At 42.0% G+C, this 23,839-nt stretch overlaps 2 protein-coding genes and 1 long non-coding RNA gene across 4 annotated transcripts in view; all 3 read left to right on the forward strand.

The window, feature by feature from the left end:
- LOC101739449 (uncharacterized) overlaps window positions 1–9,846 on the forward strand; it is a 28,986-nt gene extending 19,140 nt beyond the window's left edge. For both annotated transcript variants that reach the window (XM_062673556.1, XM_062673555.1), the window contains exons 9-17: window positions 105–296; window positions 861–984; window positions 1,601–1,802; window positions 2,697–2,804; window positions 4,611–4,744; window positions 4,816–4,921; window positions 5,529–5,671; window positions 6,707–7,139; window positions 7,482–9,846. In XM_062673556.1, coding sequence (XP_062529540.1) covers window positions 105–296; window positions 861–984; window positions 1,601–1,802; window positions 2,697–2,804; window positions 4,611–4,744; window positions 4,816–4,921; window positions 5,529–5,671; window positions 6,707–7,139; window positions 7,482–7,913 — 1,874 coding nt within the window. In that variant the 3' untranslated portion in view covers window positions 7,914–9,846. The remainder of the gene's footprint in view (window positions 1–104; window positions 297–860; window positions 985–1,600; window positions 1,803–2,696; window positions 2,805–4,610; window positions 4,745–4,815; window positions 4,922–5,528; window positions 5,672–6,706; window positions 7,140–7,481) is intronic.
- Window positions 9,847–13,858: 4,012 nt separating this feature from the next.
- Window positions 13,859–22,878, forward strand: LOC101739590 (chymotrypsin-2). The gene is given in 6 exon segments (XM_038017122.2): window positions 13,859–13,973; window positions 18,024–18,255; window positions 19,006–19,183; window positions 19,186–19,236; window positions 20,568–20,741; window positions 22,686–22,878. Coding segments are annotated over 6 exon segments (837 nt in total). The 5' UTR covers window positions 13,859–13,918; the 3' UTR covers window positions 22,833–22,878.
- Window positions 21,043–22,148, forward strand: LOC105842879 (uncharacterized). The gene is made up of 2 exons (XR_009975501.1): window positions 21,043–21,348; window positions 22,025–22,148. It is a non-coding gene; the product is annotated as an uncharacterized LOC105842879 (long non-coding RNA).
- Window positions 22,879–23,839: the final 961 nt, after the last annotated feature.

Below are 23,839 nucleotides of genomic sequence, written 5' to 3' on the forward strand. Positions count from 1 at the left end.
CTGATTCCTACATTTGCTTAAAAAGCCAGATTATTAGAGTTAGACACCCGGTTAGACACCCGATTGTTCCATGGAGGACAGCACTGACGCGTGTCGCTCGGCAGGCGGGCAGCGCGAGCGGTGCAAGCCGGGCGTGAACCTGGACGTGACGTCCCCGGGCGGCACGGTGGCGCTGGGCCTGCTGTACCTGCGCGCCGGCCGCCGCGCCCCCGCCGCCTGGCTGCAGCCGCCCGACACCGCCTACCAGCTCGACTACGTGCGCCCGGACCTGCTCATGCTCAGGGTCATCGCGCGAGGTACACCGATGCACTTGTGTAGCCCACTGTACCTCTAACGGATCTGCGAACTACCCTCAACGATCAAAATAAAATTTGTTAGTAGTGGTATGCGCGTCGTGAGCACGCGTGAGCATCGATACTCTACCGCGACGTATAAAACAGCCGATATATTAACAGACTAATCCTCTTGGGGACAAATGCCGATGAGAATTGGCGTTGGTGTTGCGACGTCCCGGCGACCACTTAGTGGGTGAGCCACGGCCTCTATAGAGGAACTGTTAGCCCTAAGTTTTGTTCCACGGGGATTGTTTTCGAACAATACCTCGATATTCCAAACTAAATCTTAGTAAAAAAAAATTCATCAATTAAAATTCGTAAAATACAATAGTCTCTAATTTCTCAAGCCGCCGTAAACGTTGGTAAGGATTATTTAAAGCCCCCATCGCTCTGCCTAATCCTGCCGTGGAGCAGTAATGCGCTTCAGCTTAAAAGGTAGGGCAATCGTTGTACTGTAAAACCGAGACTTAGAATTTGTGATTCGTGGTGGGTGGTGGAATTACACGATACCTTGTGCTGTTACAGGCCTAATGTTGTGGGACTCCATAGAAGCCAGCGAAGAGTGGATCGAGGATCAAGTTCCAGAAACGATAAAGCCATACTGCTTCGTCAAACCGACCGAGGACAACATCGATTATGAAGCTATGAAGTAAGTTATTTATGACGCCAGACGACCCGCCTGATGGTGAGTGGCCACTGTCGCTTGTGGATACCCGAAGTACCAGGGTCTCACTGGGAGACATCACAGAGCTTTTTTTTATGATTGCAAGATTACTGGTGGCCCGGAGGCTTTTCCAGTTTCACCAGGTCAGGTGGGCGAGCAAAGGCTCAGCTAGGAGGGGTGGAATTTGCTAACAACTGCCCGAGCGCCTCCGAAGGAGACCTAACAACTCAAGAGCAACTGCTTCCCGAATGAATCTACTATCGATCGGAATCGCGACCTGCTGAGAAGATCCGGCGAGAAACTCAGCGGACTGATGCATGGGTTAGGTTGCACGTCGACCTCTTTGTCGAGCTCGGCGAGTACGGTTACCGGGGTTCCTCAGACTACTCCTAGTGTTAGAGCTGAAGGTATCTAATGCAAGAGTTATTGGATCTGATGGGCGGACGAGCTCACAGCTCACCTGGTGTTAAGTGGTTATTACAGCGTAAATGCGCCACCCACCTTGAGATATAAGTTCTAAGGTCTCAGTATAGTTACAACTGCTTCGCGGCAGAAGTAGGCAGGGCGGTGGTGCCTACCCGCGGACTGATGTGTTGTCCAGCCAGGCGTACTGCAACATCGTGGCGGGCGCGGCGTTCGCGCTGGGGCTGCGGTTCGCGGGGTCGGGGGACGCGGACGCGCGCGACGCCGTGCTGCACCACGCGCGCGCGCTGGCCGCGCTGGCCGACACCGCGCTGGCCGAGCTGGCCGGCCGCTCCACGCTCGAGTACACGCTGTGCGTCTGTCTGCTGGCCGCCGGCATGGTGACTGTCCCCACACACTTACACCTTCAGGACTCAATCGATCGATTTCGAGAATCGTTGTGATTACAAACTCGATGAAACGAAAAAATAAGTTCATAGAGACACAAACACATAAATGTATCGGATTCAGCTGGCGAGAGAATGAGATAGAACACATTATATGTTAAGTTAAAATATCAATTCACAGAGGGCACTACCTCATACTAATATGTAAAAGATGATTTACAATTATTTACTAATGACAAAATTTTACATAATACTTAGACATTTAGGATAATTGTATTTTAATTTTTGAAGGTTTCACTTCTACCACGTGTGAATTGCACGCTTGTATTTTTTTCTTTTTTGCTGTATAAGCAAACGAGCATACGGCCCAATGGTGAATGATTACCGTTGCTCATAGACGTCAGCAATGCCAGGGGCTGAGCCAAGCCGCTACCTACCGTAGAATTTAATATTACAAGTATAAATATTTGGCAAACACCAATCCGTTTCATCTTTCATTATCTTCATCTTTTGTTGAATATGTGTTTGATTTAGTACATAATTGTTCATTTAATATTTTTTGGAGAACGAGGGTGACCACTTCCCTTTGCAGTTTTTTTAAATGTGTACGAGTCATGTATCGTACGTGGCACGCGCGCATTAGATAGAATTAGTTACTTGTTACCGAAGTATATAATGAACGGATATTCTTTGACTATCAGTGATTTCTTCCTATCTAAATCTCAAGCTGTGTACGCCACATTCAGCAGCGCATACAAAATTATTGATTTATTAAATCTGTGTGAAAAGCAATAACTGATCTTATTATTATTATTATTATTATTATTAATTATGACCGGACAAGAGAGAGTGAGATAGATGCGACAGTGTAACGGTGTGTGGTGGCAGATAATGGCGGGTCGCGGCGACCTGTCCCTGCTGCGCATGTGCCGGAGACTGCGCGCCCGCGTGCCCGCGCCCGGCGCCGCCGCGCCGCCGCTCACGCACGGTGGGCAGGTCAGTCAAACAGCTGATCACAGAAATTTGACTCTCATGCCATTGGAATAGAGCATATCCTTTCCATTTAGCTTCACTTGAAAGACCTTCTTAACACTAATCATACCAACACTTAGTGATACCTATTTCTACCATAGCGGGTAGATAACGGTACACGACAAGTATTAGGTACTAAAAAAAAAAACAACCAAAAAAATAGTATAATAACTATAGATTAATTCGTAAAAAAAAGTCATGAAGTCAAACGTGCAAAAGCAATAAGGTGCACAATGCAAAAGTTCAAAGTGGGTCATTTGACCCGTTATGGTATGTTTAGTGGTAAGGCCACAAGGTAAGGCTAAGTTCATATGACCGCGCCGTACCGCGTGCCGGAAACTTTCACGTGACAGAATATGTAGGCGCGACAGTCTGGCAATTTGTATATGGATTTTATACCGAAAACTGAGACTTCGGAGAAGAAGGCAAAGACAATACTGGGTGCAGCCTATTTTAAGTGAAAGTCTTTCTTTTTTTGTAACTATATCCCGAGCTGACACTACACAAATAATTTTTTTTTTAACTACTTTAGGATGTCAGTTGCATCTTTTGATTATTTTTTTTATGAATGCGTTGAAAACTGAACAGGTCGATAGTTCGATACAACGCGAAGCCAGGCGCGGTACAAGAACCGCGCGCGGGTCGCAGCGCGCCGCGCCGTTATGTAAATAATGAACACTGTTTAGATTGATCTTGTACCGCGCGGTAAGTAGTTCCGTCGTAGAGCTCGTCCACCTATCTAAGCCATAAAAATAAATAAATAAAATTCTATTTCTGCCGTGAAGCAGTAATACGTTTCGGCTTGAAGGGTGGAGCAGCCATTGTAACTATACTGAGACCTTAGAACTTATATCTCAAAGTGGGTGGCGCATTTGCGTTGTAAATGTCTATGGGCTCCAGTAACCATTTAACACCAGTTGGGCTGTGAGCTCGTCCACCTATCTAAGCAATAAAAAGTACCGCGCGGTCATATGAACTTAGCCTAATGCGTGTGGTGAGACCACCACTTCTGCCGCGTAACAGTTGCTGTGTGAAGTGTGGGACAGACGTAACAGCTACTGAAACTTCCTCATGTTTGACTCACAATATTTGAGTGGCAACGTGTTAATTTTATTTGTAAATTTATGAATCAGGATTTTTTTTAAGTATTTATGTCGAATAGGGATCGCAGCGCATAAAATAAAACTTCCACTGTTCCAAAATCTTCTTTTATAATAATAATTAAAAAAATAATTAACACTTTTATTATAACGCCTTGCTCATTTTTTCAACCGTCTTCGCCATCTTCCTTTTCTCTGTCATTCTCTTCTCCCTTTCTTTCCGTTTCCGCTCACTCACATCTTAACGTTCCGTTCCGCACTCTTTTCATACGTTCCGTTCTTACCAATCCTACATTTATATACTGACTAGCGACCCGCGTAATTTATTATTGATCTCTCCACTATTTAATGGATGTTATTATACACATAAACCTTCCTCTTCAATCACTGTCTATTAAAAAAAAACCGCATTAAAATCCGTTGCGTAGTACATAGGGATATAGGGACAGAGAAAGCGACTTTGTATTATACTATGTAACGATTTAAAAATTAATTATCACTTATTACGCCTTGCTCATTTTGTCAATCGTCTTCGCCATCTTCCTTTTTTCTGTCATTATCTTCTCCCTTTCTTTCCGTTTTCTCTCACTCACACATCTTAACGCTCCGTTCCACGCTCTTCTCATACGTTCCGTTTTTACCAATCGTACATTTGTATACTGATTTGCAGATGGCGATCCACTGCACCATAGGGCTGCTGTTCCTGGGCGGCGGGCGGTGCACGCTCAGCACCACGCCCACCGCCGTGGCCGCGCTGCTGGCCGCCTTCTTCCCCAAGTTCCCGACGCACAGCGAGGACAACCGGTGAGCCGCGGCGCCGCGCCCCCGGACCGCAGCACGCGGCCGCTTGTAACCGTTATGCGCTCTGTTGGCAGGTACCACCTGCAGGCGCTGCGGCACCTGTACGTGCTGGCCGTGGAGCCGCGCCTGCTGCTGCCGCGGGACATCGACACCGGCGAGCTGTGCTACGCTCACATACAGGTGGACGTCTGATCTGCAATCTAATCAAATCAAGTGAACATTGCAAACGAAAGTTGACCTTAAAGACCTGAATTGCAAGCGAAAATTGCCTTTTTTTCCTACCTAAGCTGATAGCCTTGAGAGGCTATTTCAGCGTAATCTTACTAGTAAGTGAGCTCACGGGGCTCAAACCTGATGTTGTTGCTAAGACGAACTCTAGCAAGAGCCGTACTTCGCAGAATCAGAAACGCGACCCACTGAGAAGATCCAGCGAGGAACTCAGTGGGCTGTGTCTGTGGGTTAATTTATTCGCGGGGCCTTTCGTCGAACGATAACCGGAAAAGTCACCCTTAAAGACTGAAGTATGGCAGAAGTAGGCAAGACGGTACCTTTTTGTTTAACACCGGTGTATCTGTTTACTGATACCCGGTCGAGGGGGGTAATAAACCGGGCTATGTCAGACTCTGGCGCCTCCAGAGAAGAAGAAGACCGAGGTCCTCCTCTTCTTCTGATTCCTGTTGGAAGTTGTTCGCAAACACGCCAACAATAGTTTAAGACTTGAAAAAAATTTCAATATACAGACTACCCTCATTGTTGTTCGCGACGGTGTAGAAAATGTTTGCTTCAGGTCATCGACCTGCAGGGCTCAGTGCGGCAGATGAAGGCGCCGTGCATCCTCCCCGAACTGGACAAGCTGAAGGAGGTCAAGATTGACGACCCTCGGTACTGGCCCATCACCTTCCAGAGGGACAGGAACTGGGACCAGCTCAAGTCAGTACCGTCTCACCGACACTAAATAACTTAAACAAATAACTTAAAGTACCTATATGCCATAATTTTAATAACTCAATAGTAAATAAAGATAAAAAAATACAGGTATCCCTTCTATAACGCGGTTGACACGTTCCCACCAAGTCCCGTGTTGTGCGAAGCCGTGTTTACGAGACTAGAAGCCAGTACGAAGAGAAGAGTATTTTTTTTTTTTATTGAGCATACGGCCCACCTGATGGTGAGTGTTTACCGTCGCCCATGGAAGTGAAACTTTTTTAGGCGCGTTAAAAGTAAAATTTTACTCGCGACAGATTCGTTACGGCTAGAGAGAAAAGATACAATTTAGGATGAGCGAAAGTGAGAAAATAAACAGAGCGTCTCGCGAACCACTCGACCCGTGGAGAGAGGGAAATAACAAAACGAGCTAGGGCGTTTCTCTTATACACAGCACTCTCTATTACAAGAGAGATCTGATTTAAAAATGAAGAAAAACCACAATACTGCACACCGCAAAAGAAGTTTCACTTCTTTCACGTGCACCCGCATCATTATTTTTCTGAATGATACTTCTCAACTATGTCTCTATCACCTATACCTGGTACAAAAATCTCGTTATCGTGTTTATTTATTAAGTTGCACCAACAAAGTGATCATAAATACAAAACATTGACAAACTGACTAAAGTTCATGGCAGATGTCACCTCAATTATTATTATAGGTGCAATCGATAGTGCATTAACAACAAAAATAAAATAAAACTTATAACTAATATTTGATTACATTCGATTGAATGCATAAGATTAATTTATATTTAATTGGGAAATAATTCGCGACAGATATTTCCTGTAAGTTGTGAGACAATCGGAAAAAGACATCTATTTCACTTAAAATTAGTTGTTGAAGTACTGTGTTATAACAGGGTTTTGGGGAAATTTATGCAATATAAAAATATATATAAAGTATCTTCAACACTGAAACCGTTCGGTGAATATTGATGATTTTCTAATCGAATGCTATTGTGATGAATGTTCCCAGACTGTTCCTGGAGTACACGTGGTGTGTGGAAGTGAAGCAGCGCGCCGGCTGCCTGCCGCACCGCCACGACCCGCACGGCTTCCTCACCATGCTGGCGCAGTCGCTCACCCTGGACAAGGCCAACACCTGGTCCATCATCACCCAGAACATCGAGCTGTTCACCAACGACGACAAGATCCGCAGCTTCGCCAAGCGCTACCTGTGGGCGGAGGCGGCGCGCGGCTGCGGGGAGTGCGGGGAGTGCGGGGAGTGCGTGCCGGCGCAGCGGCGGCGGCGCGGGGGGCGGGGGGAGCCGCGCCTGTGGAGGCCGTGCGAGTGCCGCCGGTACTCCAAGGACGAGCAGGACTACGTGCAGGCGCTCAACATGGTCACCTACGAGTGCGTCGTCAAGGACATCCTGTGCGCTCTGCCCATATGGACTACTTTTTTGAAGGTCAGTAGTCACTCACTTCTTACTTTGTGAGTCCGCACGGGTAGGTACCACCACCCTGCCTATTTCTGCCGTGAAGCAGTTTGAAGAGCGGGGCAGCCGTTGTAACTATATTTGAGACCTTAGAACTTATATCTCAAGGTGGGTGGCGCATTTACTTTGTAGATGCCTATGGGCTCCAGTAACCACTTAACACCAGGTGGGCTGTGAGTTCGTCCACCTATATAAGCTATAAAAAAGCGAAAAAGCTCATTAATGCAGTCGAAGTCTGGTGTACAAGTCTAGCGGTCTTGTACAGTGACGTCATCGTATAAGAGATTGCACATTGCAACATTGCTTCCGCAGATAATAAAGACAATGAAGACGGATCCGTCGGCGTACCACACGTGGCAGATGAAGCTGCTGCTGTCGCAGGTGGAGCAGCTCGACAAGCGCAGCACGGCCGAGATGAAGGTGGACGGGCTGGAGGCGCACAGCGAGCCGCTCGTCTCCGCGGAGTTCACGCTCGCCATCAAGCAGAAGGTGGCGCTCGCCTTCGACGCCTTCGAGCTGAGGCTGACCCCGTACCTGCGCAAGTACGTGGGCCTGCCGAGCAGCAGAGACTTCAATAACTGCGAGCCCTTGCTCAAGAAGGCCCTGTCCGCGTTCCTCGTGTACCACGACATCAAGCGGGGAGAGCTGCGGGGCTGCGCGGGGGAGGAGGGGGGCGCGCTGGTGCTGGCGGGGGGCGCGGGGGGCGCGGAGGGGGCGGCGCGGCTGGGGGCGCTGCTGCGGTGATGCTCGACGCTGCGCCGGGGCTACGTGACCCGGGCGCGGTGCCGCGGGGACTGCGTGCACGACTGGTGCTGACGGACGCACAGACGTACTTACTTGCTTTCAATCTCAATTTGTGTAAAATGTTTGCTCAAGCTAGTACAGTTAGTACCGTAGATTGGGGGGAAAAGGAACAAATCTGGATTGTCACAATGCTTTTGTGGAGATTTCATTTTGTTAAATTTTAAAGGACTTTTATTTAGTGTTTATGAATATTAAATAGTGTATTTTAGTCATCAGAGTTTTGTAACTGATTAAAGATATTGAAAAGTTGATTATCTAAAGGTAAGTACCTACCTAACAACTAAACGGTGCCAGCCCTATCGAAAAACGTTATTATCCTCTACGTGACCCGATTCACCCCAAAAGCCAAGCTAGTTTTTTTTTTTAAAGTTTTTGTGTATATTTTCCAATTAACTATGTATAATAATGCATCGTATATGCAAATTTTAACCTCCGGAACCATTTTAATCTTAATTTTATTGGTATTACCGTAAGAAAAACCGCTGAAAATTTTTGTTGGATTTGCAAAGCGTCCCGATTCCCCCCAATCTACTGTAACCAAATATTATGCGTTTAACTAATTCTCAGTCCACTATAAAATCATTAAGATTAAATGTATTAATTAGTATGAATATAAGCTATAACACAATTCTACTAAACGTGAAGAAGTTTTGTGACAATGTTACTTAGTGTATTTGTGTGAAAACCATATCCGTTTGTCGTTGAACTGACTTTTATATCATTTCTATATATTCGTCGGTCATTAGTATTATGTTCTGCTAAACAAATACAATTGTTTATTAATATTTTTAATTATCACAAGTATCCGTCAGCGTATAGGAAATAAAAACTGTGTGATGAGGAAATGAAAATAAGTTTTATTCCGTGTCAAAAAGAGACTGGCGGTAGGACCTCTTGTGAGTCCGCATGGGTAGGTACCACCACCCTGCCTATTTCTGCCGTGAAGCAGTAATGCGTTTCGGTTTGAAGGGTGTGGCAGCCGTTGTAACTATACTGAGATCTTAGGACTTAGATGTCTATGGGCTCCAGTCACCACTTAATACCGGGTGGGCTGTGAGCTCGTTCACCCACCCATCTAAGCAATAAATAAAAAAAAGAACACCCTATAGTGTTGTGTTTGTGCGGAAAGGAAACAGAACACCCCCTATAAGTCGCAATAAAAATAAAACAATAAATACTTAAATCTCAAAACTATGTGAGACAATTAATATTATAATTAAATTCCTTCAGTAAATGTTTTACATTCTTCACTAAACTTTTATCAGTAAACGACTGAACTGACACTGACAATGACAAAATTACGATTTCACTAAACAACTTGTGCTGGGTTGCGATAATAGGTTTTTTTTTTTTTTTAAATTGGTATTTGATAAATAAATAATATTTGAGATGTTGACAATATACTCCAGCATGATTCTTAAGCAATAAATAGATGGACAGCGAATCTACCAGCATCCTCCAGCCGGATAAGACGCTTGGGCCGTAGAAATGGACATGGCAGTGGACTTGACGGACAATAGGCAAACGGCCTGTCTATATTGCAGCTCTGACGCTGACTACTCTTCACCCACTCGAATTTCAACCTTCGGACCGGGAGCACAGTTCTAAAAATTTCTAATCCAATCTTAACATAAGTGACAATATGTATTTTTAAATTTTAAATAAAACACATGAATGAATAAAATAGTCATATTTATCCTGATGAGAATTTTAAGCCAAGCTATTTATTGGCTATTGTGATGCTGGGTCGTTCAAGTAAATAGGTCGTCTTGAAGTCAGTGAAAATTACATTGAAATATTCCTCTACTTGACAAAAAAATTCGAGTTATAACAGTAATGGCGTTTTAGAAATAAATATATTTTGTAAACATGATTTTGGGTTGTTTTATTGTATCCCTTCGCACATGTACATAATGTCGAGTCAAAATACTTTCTTTGTCACGGCCCTAGTGTTAAACGTTTACCGGAGTCCATGGACATCTACAACTTAGATGCCGCCACAATAGCAGGGTGTCACGACCTTTTTTTTCTTTTTTTAACGCTGGGGAGTCCAATATTTTTTTTGTTAATGCTTAGGTGGGTGGACCAGCTCACAGCCCACCTGGTCTTAAGTGGTTACTGGAGCCCATAGACATCTACGACTTAAACGCGCCACCCACCTTGAGATATCAGTTCTAAGGTCTCAGTATAGTTACAATGGCTGCCCCGCCCTTCAAACCGAAACGCATTAATGTTTCACGGCAGAAATAGGCAGGGTGGTGGTACCTATCCGCGCGGACTCACAAGAGGTCCTACCACCACTATTTACGGATACCCGGTCCGGGGGGGTAACGAACCGGGCTGTGTCAGACTCCGGCGCCTCCTGGGAGGAAGAGGGAGACGAGGAGGACCAAGGTCCTCTACCTCCCTGAATTCCTCGCAGGAGACTACGCCTTGCAAAAGGCGCGCGAGGCTCTCGCCCCGCAAAACCAACTACCGACTAAACCCCATCGAGCTCCACCACGCCAGCTACACCAGATCTACGGTACCGCAGTGCGCGCCGAAAAGGGGTGTCACGACCCCCATTAATAAGAAAAGCGACGCGAGTAGTAGAATTGATTGATTAGTACTTATATATTATCGTCGGCTTTCGTAAATCCGTAGTATTAATAATGGTACTCTTATAATTAAAACCACATAAACCTCTGAGCGCTGTTCATGCCAACAAAAACTATGAAATATAATCTGAAATAAAAAATAAAACCGTAGGTAAGAAATCTTTTGATTACGGTTCTAAAAACTTAATCGATATTAATTTAAAAACATTGTTCGTCATTACAATTTTTATTTTTTTTTACTGCTTAAGCTGGTGGACGAACTCACGGGCCACCTGGTGTTAAGAGGTAAACGGAGCCCATAGACATCTACAAGAAGAAGAAGATTGGTATTTGGTATTTACATTTGTATTTTGACCTCATACGTTTTTCAAAACTTTCTTTAATGCTAAACTGCTGCCATACAGTGGCGGCGTCTATTATATAATATATTATATACATTTTTTATTGCTTAGATGGGCGAACGAGCTCACAGCCCACCTGGTGTTAAGTGTTTACTGGAGCCCATAGACATCTACAACGTAAGTGCGCCACCCATCTTGAGATATAAGTTCTAAGGTCTCAAGTATAGTTACATATATCCGGTAACTGCTTAAGACCAAAGTTCCAACCAAGACCTTAAGTTCGCTGAAAACTGGCCCATCTAAGCCAATATCAAAGGCATATGAGCAGGATATCGTTAGCGCACGTACGCCTAATCCTATCGTTCGTACTTAGTTTTATCAACCTCGTGCGTTATAATACGATAAGTTAATTATTAATTGAACGTGTAACCGGACTAATGAGTAAAAAAAGCCACTGAAATCTGTATATAAAGGTTCTTTTTGAATGACAGGCGATACAAGATGAGAGCCTAGTTTAATTGACATCAGGCATATTTTTAAAAAGATAGAAGTTCGTCACCCTAGACCAGCTGACTTTGGAATGAGCTCCCCTCCACGGTGTTTCCCGAACGCTATGACATGTCCTTCTTCAAACGAGGCTTGTGGAGAGTGTTAAGCGGCAGGCAGCGGCTTGGCTCTGCCCCTTCCATTGCTGAAGTTCATGAGCGACGGTAACCACTTATCATCAGATGGGCCGTGTGCTCGCCTGCCTGCTCGGACAATAAAAAAATTAAAAAACCAATTCTTTTGCATCTGTGGTACGCACTGAACCTATATAAAATTTAAAGCATTTAATTTAATCAATATCAATGTACTATACATTGTGCACCGCGGGAGAAAAGTTGGAACTTTTCTATTATTATTTATTTATTGTAAAAAAAATTCTCCTACCGGGCCGAAAGTTCGTGGAGTACCGAGCCGGGGTCCAGGGGCGAAGCCCTGGCCGGGGGTAGAGGAGGGCGGAGCCCCCTCTTACTAATGTAAAAAACAATGTAACTGATTTTTTTTTTTAAATAAACTACTACTAATTAAATAACAACTGTCTGATGAACTCATATTTGTTTAATATTTCACTATTAAATTTTATTGCCTTTTGTGTATTTCACTTTTACACTAAACACAATATTGCAGATTACCCGAGCACAACAATGGCGGAGGTAGGTGCGTGAGAGCAGACGTAGACATTAACGCGCATGCGCACTTGTACCCAGGGACGAAAAGTTACACTTTCTTCCCTATACAGCGTGAGGAAAAGTTAGACTTTCTTCCCTGTATAGCGCGAACTTTCGGCGTAGGTAGGAGAAAAAAACATTTCCTTAGTGCCATAAATACATAATTATCTAACTAGTCTAGCCATAAATACTGTTACATACAAACTCTTTCAACTCTTTAATTATTTTGAATTTGGAACACGTAAGTATATTATTTTAAAAACTTCTTTTGGTTTTGCGCCATTTCACATATTTTTTCGTGTTCATTATCAAATTACAATATGGAATGGGGTGTTTAAGAAAATAGGATTGTAGCGATCGCCTAGCACAAAGTGGGTATGGAGCCGTCGGTTATGACCGACGGCTCCATACTTTTTGACACTTTAAAAGCTTGGTATCAGCCGTATGTTCGTTTATCGTACTATCAACAGATACAACAACACTCGTCTGTCGAAGACCAGAAAAGATGGGGCGGCCGCGGGCTGTTAGAACTACTACTAAACTGTTAATGCTGTTAAAGCCAAAATTTCTCGAAACCTCATTAGGAAGCAAAAAATCTTATCGCGAGAAATGAAGATTCCCGCTAGGAATCTGTCGCGTATTATAAAACAAGACCTGAAGCTCAGTGCTTATGGTCAATATACAGGACATGCCCTAAATCAATATTTACCTGCAATTAAAGAGAGTGGATCGATCAAAACGCCTTCTCTCGTGATACGCAGGTTCGGGATAAATCAATTCTACCGAATTACAAGTTTACACTGTATTCAACTCTTAGAACACTTAAAACACTCAACCAACTCTTTAAAATTCTCAAATCACTTCTTCCGCTTTTTTTTTGCTTTTTTTATATAGGCAGACGAGCATACGGTCCACCAAATGGTGAGTGGATACCGTCGCTCATGCACATCAGCAATGCCAGGGGCAGAGCCAAGCCGCTGCCTGCTTCAGGTGATCCGTTCGCTGTTTCGCTTCGAGTAGTTCCGATTACTAACTGACTGCGTGACATCTCTGCAACGCTTTTATAGCCGATACCACATCCCTAGAATCATCGAGAATATTCCACACATCTCTAGTATTATGTTTCCGCTATCTGACAATAGATGGCGTTGTACTTCTCGAACGTTCAAGGTGCTACCAGATCCTTGGATATTCGTTCGACTATTCGGCGATGGATGGCGTTACTCTTACCGGCGTAACAGTATGTATTTCCTAAGAACAATGAGGTTCTAAAGTATCAGTAAAAAAAAAAAAAAAGAAAAAAAAAAAGGTGGGTCATTTGTGACATATAACTAACTAGGATATAAGACCAAAATGTACATAGATAATGTGTACCTATAATAAGATTAAGAATTTACATATTATAATCATATAAGTAGTATTACGTTTTTGATAAAATAATCTGTAATTATTTATGAGATAGTATTTATTTTGAATAACTAAATAATTCATTTCGTAGTGTTTTGAAGACTACTTTGTCTTGATAATTTATGTCTAAGGATTATATTTTTCTTTAGTAACGCCCGAAATCATTGATAAAACTGATGATAGTAAAGAATCAAATTCATAATGGTTTATTCAAATAATCCATGATTAAAATCTAGATTTGAATATTTAAAGAATCTTTTCATATTTATCTGCATCAAATCAATGTTAACTTTAATCAGTACGATAGTACTTCCTACAATATTATAATATACCTATGTATTACGTGCTTGCCTGTATTCTTCGCTAATTACATTCAGGCGACAGACAATATGATTACGATAAATAAATTTTTAGTGTTTTTAATTTTTTCCCAAGTAGTCTATGGTGAGTTTTTATAAAATGTCTTTTAATTAGCTGACGGCCTAATGCAAAAGCGGCCTGAAGAAACATATTATACAAAAAGAACACACACACGTGGAAATGTGACCTCATTACAATTGGTAATATAATGGTTTGACGAGTTTCTGTTACATCCCAAGTTGTTGAGTCAACATCCTGATTACGCAGGAGCCAGGTACGCGACCGTGCCGCCTTCATACTCTTGAGTTGTTAGGTCTCCTTCGGAAGCGCTCGGGAGGATGTTAGCTAATCCCATTCCTCCTAATGAAACTGGAAAGACCTTAGGGCCACCAGTAATCCTTCAATCATTAAAAAAAGTTGAGTCAAAACCTTAGTGCAGGATATCTAATGTTTATGGTATGAATATTTTCTGGTCTTGTATGTGCTTGTGGTAAACGTTCCGGTCACCGACCTCGTCGAACCCGTAGCTTGCGACGAAGGGCTCGACGAGCGAATTAACCCACAGACACAGCCCACTGAGCTTCTCGCCGGATCTTCCCAGTGGGTCGCGTTTCCGATCCGGTGGTAGATTTTGCAAAGCACTGCTCTTGCTAGGGTCAGTGTTAGCATCACTCCGGTTTGAGCCCCGTAAGCTCACCTACTGGCTAAGGTTACGCTGAAATAGCCTCTCAAGGCTATCAGCTTAGGTAGGAAAAAAAAGGTAAGCGTGGTACGAGAAAATATATATTGGTAGCGTTAAATTTAGATTGCTTATTTTGAACTGTCTGTTTGTGTTTGCTCGCGTGATTATTTGCAATCACTGCCAATTAAGTAGGTACATACTACATATAATCCACATAAATTATAACATACATTCTTTTGTGACTGCCTGTTTGTTTGTCCGGAATATTATTCGAAACGGCTGGTATGATTCCGACATTAAGTAGTGGCTAACGGATATTTAAAATCATAAACGGCCAACGTAAAAATTGAAAAACTGATGTTAACTAATGAGTACAATAGTAGACTTTACCGAGAACTACAATTTTGTAACTTAATATTTAAAAGCAGCTGAAACCGCGCTCCACCTCTAGCCAATAAATGCGCAGATAAAATCATATAATAATCCTTTTACGAATTACAAAATAATGTTTTTATACGTAATCTTGAATTATTGTAATGCGCACTATGACTAAAATAACAATTAATGCGTCTGGAAAATCTATACTAATATTATAAAGAGGAAAGATTTGTTTGTTTGTTTGTTTCGAATAAGCTCCGAAACTACTGGACCGATTTGAAAAATTATTTTTCCATTAGAAGCCGACATTGTCCCTGATGAACATAGCCTAGTTTTTTGGTTTCGTGTGTGTTTTAATGTTTCCGAAGCGAAGCGAGGACGGGTCGCTAGTATCACTATATATCAATGATTCATAAAAGCAAGTCATTTCGAATACTCTTTTAAACATTGGAATACAATTATGTTTTATTTTTTTATTGCCCTTGTAGGCAGACGAGCATACGGCCCACCTGACGGTGAGGCCTACCGCTTAATACTCTCCACAAGCCTCGTTTAAAGAAGGACATGTCATAGCGGTCGCTTTGTACGTCGAACATTATTAGATAGAGATTACAATTTGATGATAACGTTTACTTGAACTCACTTTACTGGTAGGAGAACGTATTGTGATCCCGCCCAGGCAGGTACAACCATCCTGTCTATTCCTGCCGTGAAGCAGCCATGCGTTCCCGTTTGATAGTGAGACAGACATTACATAGGTCTATTTAGCGTTTTAATGTCTAAGAGTTCTGATTGCCATATAATACTATAAAATGTTATATAATTCCCAGAGAGCAACATTCAAAGTGTTGATCTACCGAATAAAATCACGCACTCGGCTGAAGATCATCCATTTGTTGTTTCCTATAGATCATCATCATCATCATCATCATAACCGCCTATTTTAGACCATTAGAAATGCGCCTCTCCAATGCACGCCACGCGACTCGATCCTGGGCCTATCGTCTCCCGCTATTCTGCGTATATAGCCGCTACACCTTTTTAAGTGAATGAATGAATGAATGAATGATTTATTTTATTTCAAACAACAAGAAGTCCATATGTGTACATAGTATAATTGAAACATACTTAAAATTAACAAAACCATTCAAATAAAAAAGATACATTTATTAAAAATAATTATCAATTGAATACAATTTCAAATATTCCATTCAACTGATACTTACTTCGAACCAACCATTATTATTAATATTATGTCCGCAAATGAATCATGGTACAATGGTTCAAGCAGGGACGTCTTAAACTAGGATGGGGCCCCTGGGCACACAAGAATTTGAGGCCCTTTTGGAAAGTAAAAAAAGCGAATTATAATAACATTTTTTTACTGAGTATGACCATTTATTATAGGTAATGAAATACATTATGATATAATATGTCATTAATGATATTAGAATGCTGCTGGTTTTTTGGTTACGATTTCGATAACGGTTTCTTTCGGGATTTCTGTTGAGCAAAATCTTCTATTATGGGCATAGTATCATCGTTATCCTGCCCTGCTCCTCACCTGGGGTCGGCGCACTATGGGCATAGTATATGCCTTGTAAATACCTTCTGATTACTGATTTGTGAAAAAAGTGTCATGTGCCCGACAAAAATGTTTTGAGAATAAACGTGTGAGAGAAATTGTCAGTCTTTCGGGGCCCCTTGAGAATGGGGGCCCTGGGCACGGGCCCCGTGTGCCCTTATGGTAAAGACGGTATTGGGTTCAAGTACCGACAGTCATAACGGTCTGTTAATGCCTTCAGGATGCTGTTAGAGCTGACCCGGACCCGGCGAATCTGGGATGTGCACCTTTTCCGCATGGTCGTAAAGAAACAATAGAGTCGTTTCTTAAAAAGCGTTTTGTACACCTTCTTAAAGACCTGTCCAATAGATGCAAAGGCTATTTAATATTCAATAACTCAAGCCAGGTTGATTAGCTAATTTTATATACTGCTAGATCGAACAATATGCAATTCAACGTAACATTCCTTGATATGCTTTGGCTGAAGTTTTCACTCCACAAAAATGTAGTTTTGTGACTCCTTGATAAAACACGCCCGACCAAACCATCACCCAGGATGATGACCACATTGTACCTTTCCAACCACTTGAGTAGCTTCTTTGGAATGTGCATACACTTTATCATTTTGCTTATTGTAGGGTTCTTCAATCGTGAAAATCGGTAAAGAGGATATTTCTGTGCCTTTCACCTGCGTATCGAAAGAGAAGGCGTTTTGATCGATCTACTGTCTTTAATTGTAAATATTGACTTAGGGTATGTCCTGTATATTGACCATAAGCACCGAGCTTCAGGTCTTGTTTTATATTACGCGACATAGTCCTAGCGGGAATCTTCATTTCTCGCAATAAGATTTTTTGCTTCCTAATGGGGCTTCGACGGGGTATCGACGTGAAATGGCGCAAAATCGGGGAAAGTTTTTAAAATAATATACGTGTTACAAATTCAAAATAATTAAAAACTTGAAAAAAAATTGCCAGACTAGTTACATTCATTCTTATGCATGTAGAAAAAGCGGTTATTAATACGCTTTTATTAGCTACAGACGTATGTATGTTTGTAACGGAATCTTTGAACATCATTTTGACCCCCTCCAAAACGTCGGATTAACCCGAAATTTGGTATACTAAATAAGGACCGATGACAATTCAATATTTAAAAAAAATTGAAATTCAACTAAAAAATGAAAAATAAATAATAGTTTAAAAAACACTTTGGTGCTTTTCAGGATATTATCAAAATAACCCTTCCACTCATATCTGTTCATAAAATATGTATAACTACTGATACCATGCACCCCACGCTTTTTTTACAATAAAATAATTTTTGCTTACACTATTTTTAATTCAAATTTATTAAAATTTATTTGTATTTTTTAGTTGGATTTTCTATAAAAGCTTATTTTGTTAGTTTTTTTAAACTATCATTTATTTTAATATCACAAACGGACACTTCAATTTGATTTTTTTATATAGATAATTCAAATTGCATTCATTTCAAATTTCATCTTCAGCATTCCCCAAGCCCGAAGATGACATGTCCATATTCTACAAGCACGCTGACCGAAACGCTCGTATCGTGGGAGGGACCCCAGCGGCTCGCGGCAGCCATCCTCATATGGTCGCTATGACCAAAAATTTTCTCATCAGGAGCTTAGTCTGCGGAGGATCATTGGTCACTCCTCGTACCGTACTCACGGCTGCCCATTGTATAGCTTCGGTCTTTTCTTCAGGTGCTCTGTCTAGGTAAGACAGCTAAACTTCTGCAAGTTTTATTCTATCGTTCTGTTATATCCGGGCTTTAGTACCGTAGATATGCAGACCCTACCGTATTCCTGCGGCATCAGCTTTGCCATATACTTATCCATACCATACCTCATTACCATTTCCCGCTCCACTCAATCAGTTCGTCTCCATTCTTCGCCGCGTTCGCGCCTACCACTGTCTCTATACAATATTAAATCTTTTGTAGTTCATTATTATTGAATAAGTTATAATTAAATCCAGTGTAAATTAAAAAAAAGGGATTTATAGAGTCCCGTATAACATTGGAGGCAGCAGTCACTGCTGATCATTAAAAAAATTAGGTATTCGAGTTAGTAGTTACCTAGTTATTGTGGGCCATTTGATTACCACTAACAGTGCTTTTAGGTATGTCAAGCACTGGTCATCGTTCTCGTCGAACCCGTCGCTTGCGACAAAGGACTCTACGAGTAAATTAACCCACAGACACAGCCTACTGAGTTTTTCGCCGGATCTTCTCAATGGGTTGCGTTTCTGATCCGGTGGTAGATTCTGAGAAGCACTGCTTTTGCTAGGGTTAGTGTTAACGACGTCGTCAGATTTGAGCCCCGTGACCTCACCTACTTGTCAGGTTACGCTGACATAGCCTCTCAAGGCTTATAAGCTTAAGTAGGAAAAAAAATCAAGTGGATTTCGGTAAGCACTGTACAATAACTTGAAACTATTATGATAACCATATCATTTAATCTACAGTTCCCTGCGCGTGGTGGTCGGCACCAATCAATGGAACTCCGGTGGCCAGATCTACGCTGTCGCTAGAAACATCACACATCCAAACTACGTATCTCAAACATTAAAGAACGATCTAGGTCTCCTCATCACCACTTCTGATGTAGAGTATAATGACCTAGTCAGACCAATTGCATTGAACGATTCATTCCAAGTGGTTTTCCGGTCAGGGTTGCTGGATGGGGCAGGATTGGGGTAAGGTATTTTTTGTTAAAATAAAATATATAAAAAGCACTAAGGTGTTGCTGCAAAGTCAACAAAATATGTCTCAAAACAAGTAGCTCTCAAAAAACCTTAAAACCAAGATGCCCGGTGTACTAGTATCGTTCGATGGCACTGTAACCGTGTTCAAATCCCGCCGGCGCGGCAGGTACCAAATTTCCAATGAAAAACGTACTTAACACAAGTTCACGAATGACTTCCACGGTAAATGAATAACATCGTGTGATAAAAAACAAACTCGCAAATTTGTAATTTCCGTAATTAATATATAATTGAGCGTATCCCGCGATTCCCATGGTGATGTACATACATGGATTTCGGTAACACGGGGGTCGGAGAAGGGCGTTCGTCCAGCTCCGGCCCCTGTGAGGAGGCAGTCTCCTCCCGGTGATGGTCACGGGGCGACCTGAGGGGTGTCGAGGCTGCGCCGCACGCTACCGTCGCTCTAGCGCGCTGGCACCAGAAGGATAAGACGACGCGTCGTCGACTGTGGGCCGCGATACAGTCCGCATTCCTGTAGTCGCTGTCGTCGCTGGACATAGTACTGTGAAAAAGTAGACCTGTCGGCAGTATATGGCGTTCCGACCCGGCAAGCTGATTCTGACCAAGGGGTATCCTGGAACACCAGCGACATCGCCCGGGCGGCCTGATAGAGCCGCCGTACCGCGGAGATCGGCGTCATTTGTCGTCGACTATGGCCTCGACGACCCGTCGGTCAGGCGTCCTAGGGGTAGCGCCGCGTGTCTGGTTGAAGTGTTGACCGCGGGAGCACCCTACGCGGACCGGGTTCTGACCCCAGGCGGAGATCGGACGTCGGGTGTAAGAGTGCAGGGGAGTCGCTTAGTGCGATAGGGCCCTATAAAAACCCTTGGGCCCGCAGCCTGCTCCCAACATCCGCAAATCGTCAAGTCCCACATACCCTACGTATTTGTGCCGCGAAGCCACCTTGCATACTTGTAAACGTTTACTACTACTGGGCCTTGATATCCTCATGCTGGTTGGTCCTTCACGGCACTCATCTTTTAGAGCTTATGAAAGAACTTCCAACCGTACCAGTCACTAAACTTTGTCGTATCGCTCTTGTCAGACCGATCGTGGCCGTCATTCAGTATAATTGCTCTGGACAGATGCTGTACGCATCACGAGCAATCGCCACTTCTCCAGGTTTGTGGTGAGCTAACTGCCGACTTGACTTGGTCGATCCAACCTTCCACGCGCTCTGATGTCTTCTACTTTGCCCTGAACGACAAGGCGCTCTATGGAGTAATTTCCAGTTTCCAGTTAATAGCAGATTGATTTTACAGCGTAACCAGCCCCTGTCTCCCGACCTCCTGGAGATCAACGCCCGTATAATCGACGGTGACGGCTGTGTGAGGGCTGTACGCCAAGCGATCATTGACCTCGGAATCCAAGCTCCACCTGTAGAACCACACATCGAGATTTGCACGTTCCACGCTGCTGGTACTGGTACCTGTAATGTAAGCATTCCATTTTTCCATTCATAAAGCTATGCAAATTATAACATGAACTAATATTTCAATTCGCGGCGATTTTTGAATACGCTTTTATTGGCTTCAGACGTATGTATGTAACGGAATCTTTGAACATGATTTTGACCCCCTTCAAAACGTCGGATTAACTCGAAATTTGGTATACTTATTAAGGACCGATGACAATGCAATATTAAAAAAAATATTGAAATTCAACTAAAAAAAGAAAAATAAATAATAGTTAAAAAAACTAACAAAATACGCTTTTATAGTGAATCCAACTAAAAAATTGAAAATAAATTTGAATTAAAAATAGTGTAAGAGAAAATTACTTTATTGCAAAAAAGCGTGGGGTGCTTAATAACCGAATCGCTATCTTCTTCTGCATCACATAATCATCGGACTGTCATCTCGAAGAACACCTTATAGTCATTCTACAACACAAATCAAAAAAGACCCTCCGTTAATCCAGTAGAAACCTATCAAACCAATGATGTTATAGTAAAAAGAGGTAGATAAGTTACTTGAGTTCGTAAAGTGGCGCCGTAAAACTGAGCTAATTAGCGCACTCAAGCTTAGTCTCGTGAAAGCATTGGTAACGTTGACTGTGTTTTTTGTTCCGCGAAATTTCTTTAAAATGCCGTCCTGTGTTAAGCGACACTGTAGAAACTATACAAGAAAGACTCCCAAAAGTCTAGGGATGACATGTCATGCGAAAGTATTAATTTTAAATTGATTTGCTTTTATATTGTTTAAGAAATCCAAAATATTAGCTTAAATTTATTAAAAAAGGCTCGAGTGCGACGGCATATACTCCGGTCACCGAGTGTAAGAGAGATGTCTGTCAAGATTAAAAAGAGTAATGTAACAGAAAGGACATTTTTGAAGTGAAACTTCCTTATCGGCGTTGGAAAAAAATTTACCGTCACATTTTTCGGTTACGCGTCACATTTTTCCGTTACGCGCCATCTTTTTTGTATTCATGTCTATGATAATAAAATCCTTTGTTTAAACTTTATCTAATTTAACTTTTTTGTATTCATGTCTATGATAATAAAATCCTTTTGTTTAAACTTTATCTAATTTAACTTTATTTAACCAATTTCTAGAAAGTTGCATGTAGATCATTTTTCGAAAAATAAGGCCATAAAGAAGTTTCACTTCTTACGTGTGTACACTAGTACACGCACACATTTTTTCCATGATATTGCCTACACATTAGCTCACAACAACCGAGAAATGAATTAACAAATTTGATATTATTTTTAAAGGTTTCCGGCAAATGTATTAAGATGTAACCAATGGATAAATATTGTACGTAGACAAAGACATGAAGAGGATTGGCGGCCAAATAATAATGAACTAAATGAAAATAAAAAAATAAAATTATTTGTCCTTTGCTGTTTTATTTCTTAAAAGAATAGTCAGGAGTTCATTTTAAATATATCAATTCTGCTTACTAAACCGTAGGCATCAAATAATTTTATGTTAGTTCTGTGACATTTTAATTGTTAATCTATGAAGTAAGTCGTGACATCGCAACGACACTGCGTAATATATATTCGTCTTGTTTACGGTCTTGCTAGTTAGCATGCTATCTTTTTCACACATTACAACCTTGTCAAGTTAACTCTGCTCACGCGGCTATATGATATTATCATCAACTAATTGTCGATTTAATTCGTCCGCATAATATCGTATAGTTTAGTGTGTTTATAAATATATATAGGTACATACGCCGCGGACAAGCTTGACTTCGTATTAGTACTAATATAACGTATCTACCTCTTTTTACTATAACATCATTGTATCAAACGATCCATGGTATAACTTAAATAATATGCCACTCTAGGAGTCAGTGGACACATAACACGTAGAATCAACGTTCATAGCCGAACGAAACTTTCAGCAAATAGGTTTCCAATGTTCCAGGGCGACAGCGGCAGTGCATTAGTTCGTATCGACAACGATGAAGAAATCGGCATCGTATCCTGGGGATTCCCGTGCGCAAAGGGAGCCCCCGACATGTTCGTCAGAATCAGCGCCTACCGCGCCTGGCTAGAAGAGAACATCATATAAATCCGACATGTCTATGAGGCTAGCCAAATAAACACTTACTAAATGACTTGAGTATTTATTTGTGTACTAGCTGACCCGGCAGACTTCGTAGTGCCTCAACCGATAAATAAAAGATCTAAACTTTTTTATAAAATAAACTTAAAACAAACAAAATGAATCCGTGCGACGGAGGACACATCAAAGGAAAAACAAAATTGTTATTTTTATTTCATTCAGAGCATTTTCATATTTATCTACCTTTTAAACCTTCTCTGGACTTCCACAAATAATTCAAGACCAAAATTAGCCAAATCGGTCCAGCCGTTCTCGAGTTTTAGCGAGACTAACGAATATCAATTAATTTTTATTTAAATATAGATTAGAATATTTAGGCCTCTCGTTAGATTCGAAGTCGTCGTGGCCTAAAGTATAAGACGTCCGGTGCATTCGTATGTAGCGATGCGCCGGTGATCGAATCCCGCAGGCGCGTACCAATTTTTCTGATGAAATACATACTTCACAAATGTTCACGATTGACTTCCTCGGTAAAGGAAAATATCATCGTGTAATAAAAATCAAACCCGCAAAAATATTTGCGTAATTACTGGTGGTAGGACCTCTTGTGAGTCCGCACGGGTAGGTACCACCACCCGCCTATTTCAGCTATGAAGCAGTAATGCGTTTCAGTTTGAAGGGTGGGGCAGCCGTTGTAACTGTACTGAGACCTTAGAACTTATATCTCAAAGTGGGTAGCGCATTTACGGTTGTAGATGTCTATGGGCCCCAGTAACTTCTCAACACCAGGTGGGCTGTGAGCTCGTCCACCCATCTAAGCATTAAATAAATAAAAACATACACAAAATATATTAAGTATACATATATACACAAATACATGTACATCAATAATATGATGTGGTCCACACAAATTGAGTAAGTTATGCTTTTTTGCCCGGTTTCTCCGAGCTATTGTCTGATTTTCTTACTAACGTGGCTCATCGGCCTGAAAAGGATGACGGCCGCCGACACGG

The sequence above is a fragment of the Bombyx mori genome, chromosome 18 (genome assembly GCF_030269925.1).
Source record: "Bombyx mori chromosome 18, ASM3026992v2".
NCBI lineage: Eukaryota > Metazoa > Arthropoda > Insecta > Lepidoptera > Bombycidae > Bombyx > Bombyx mori.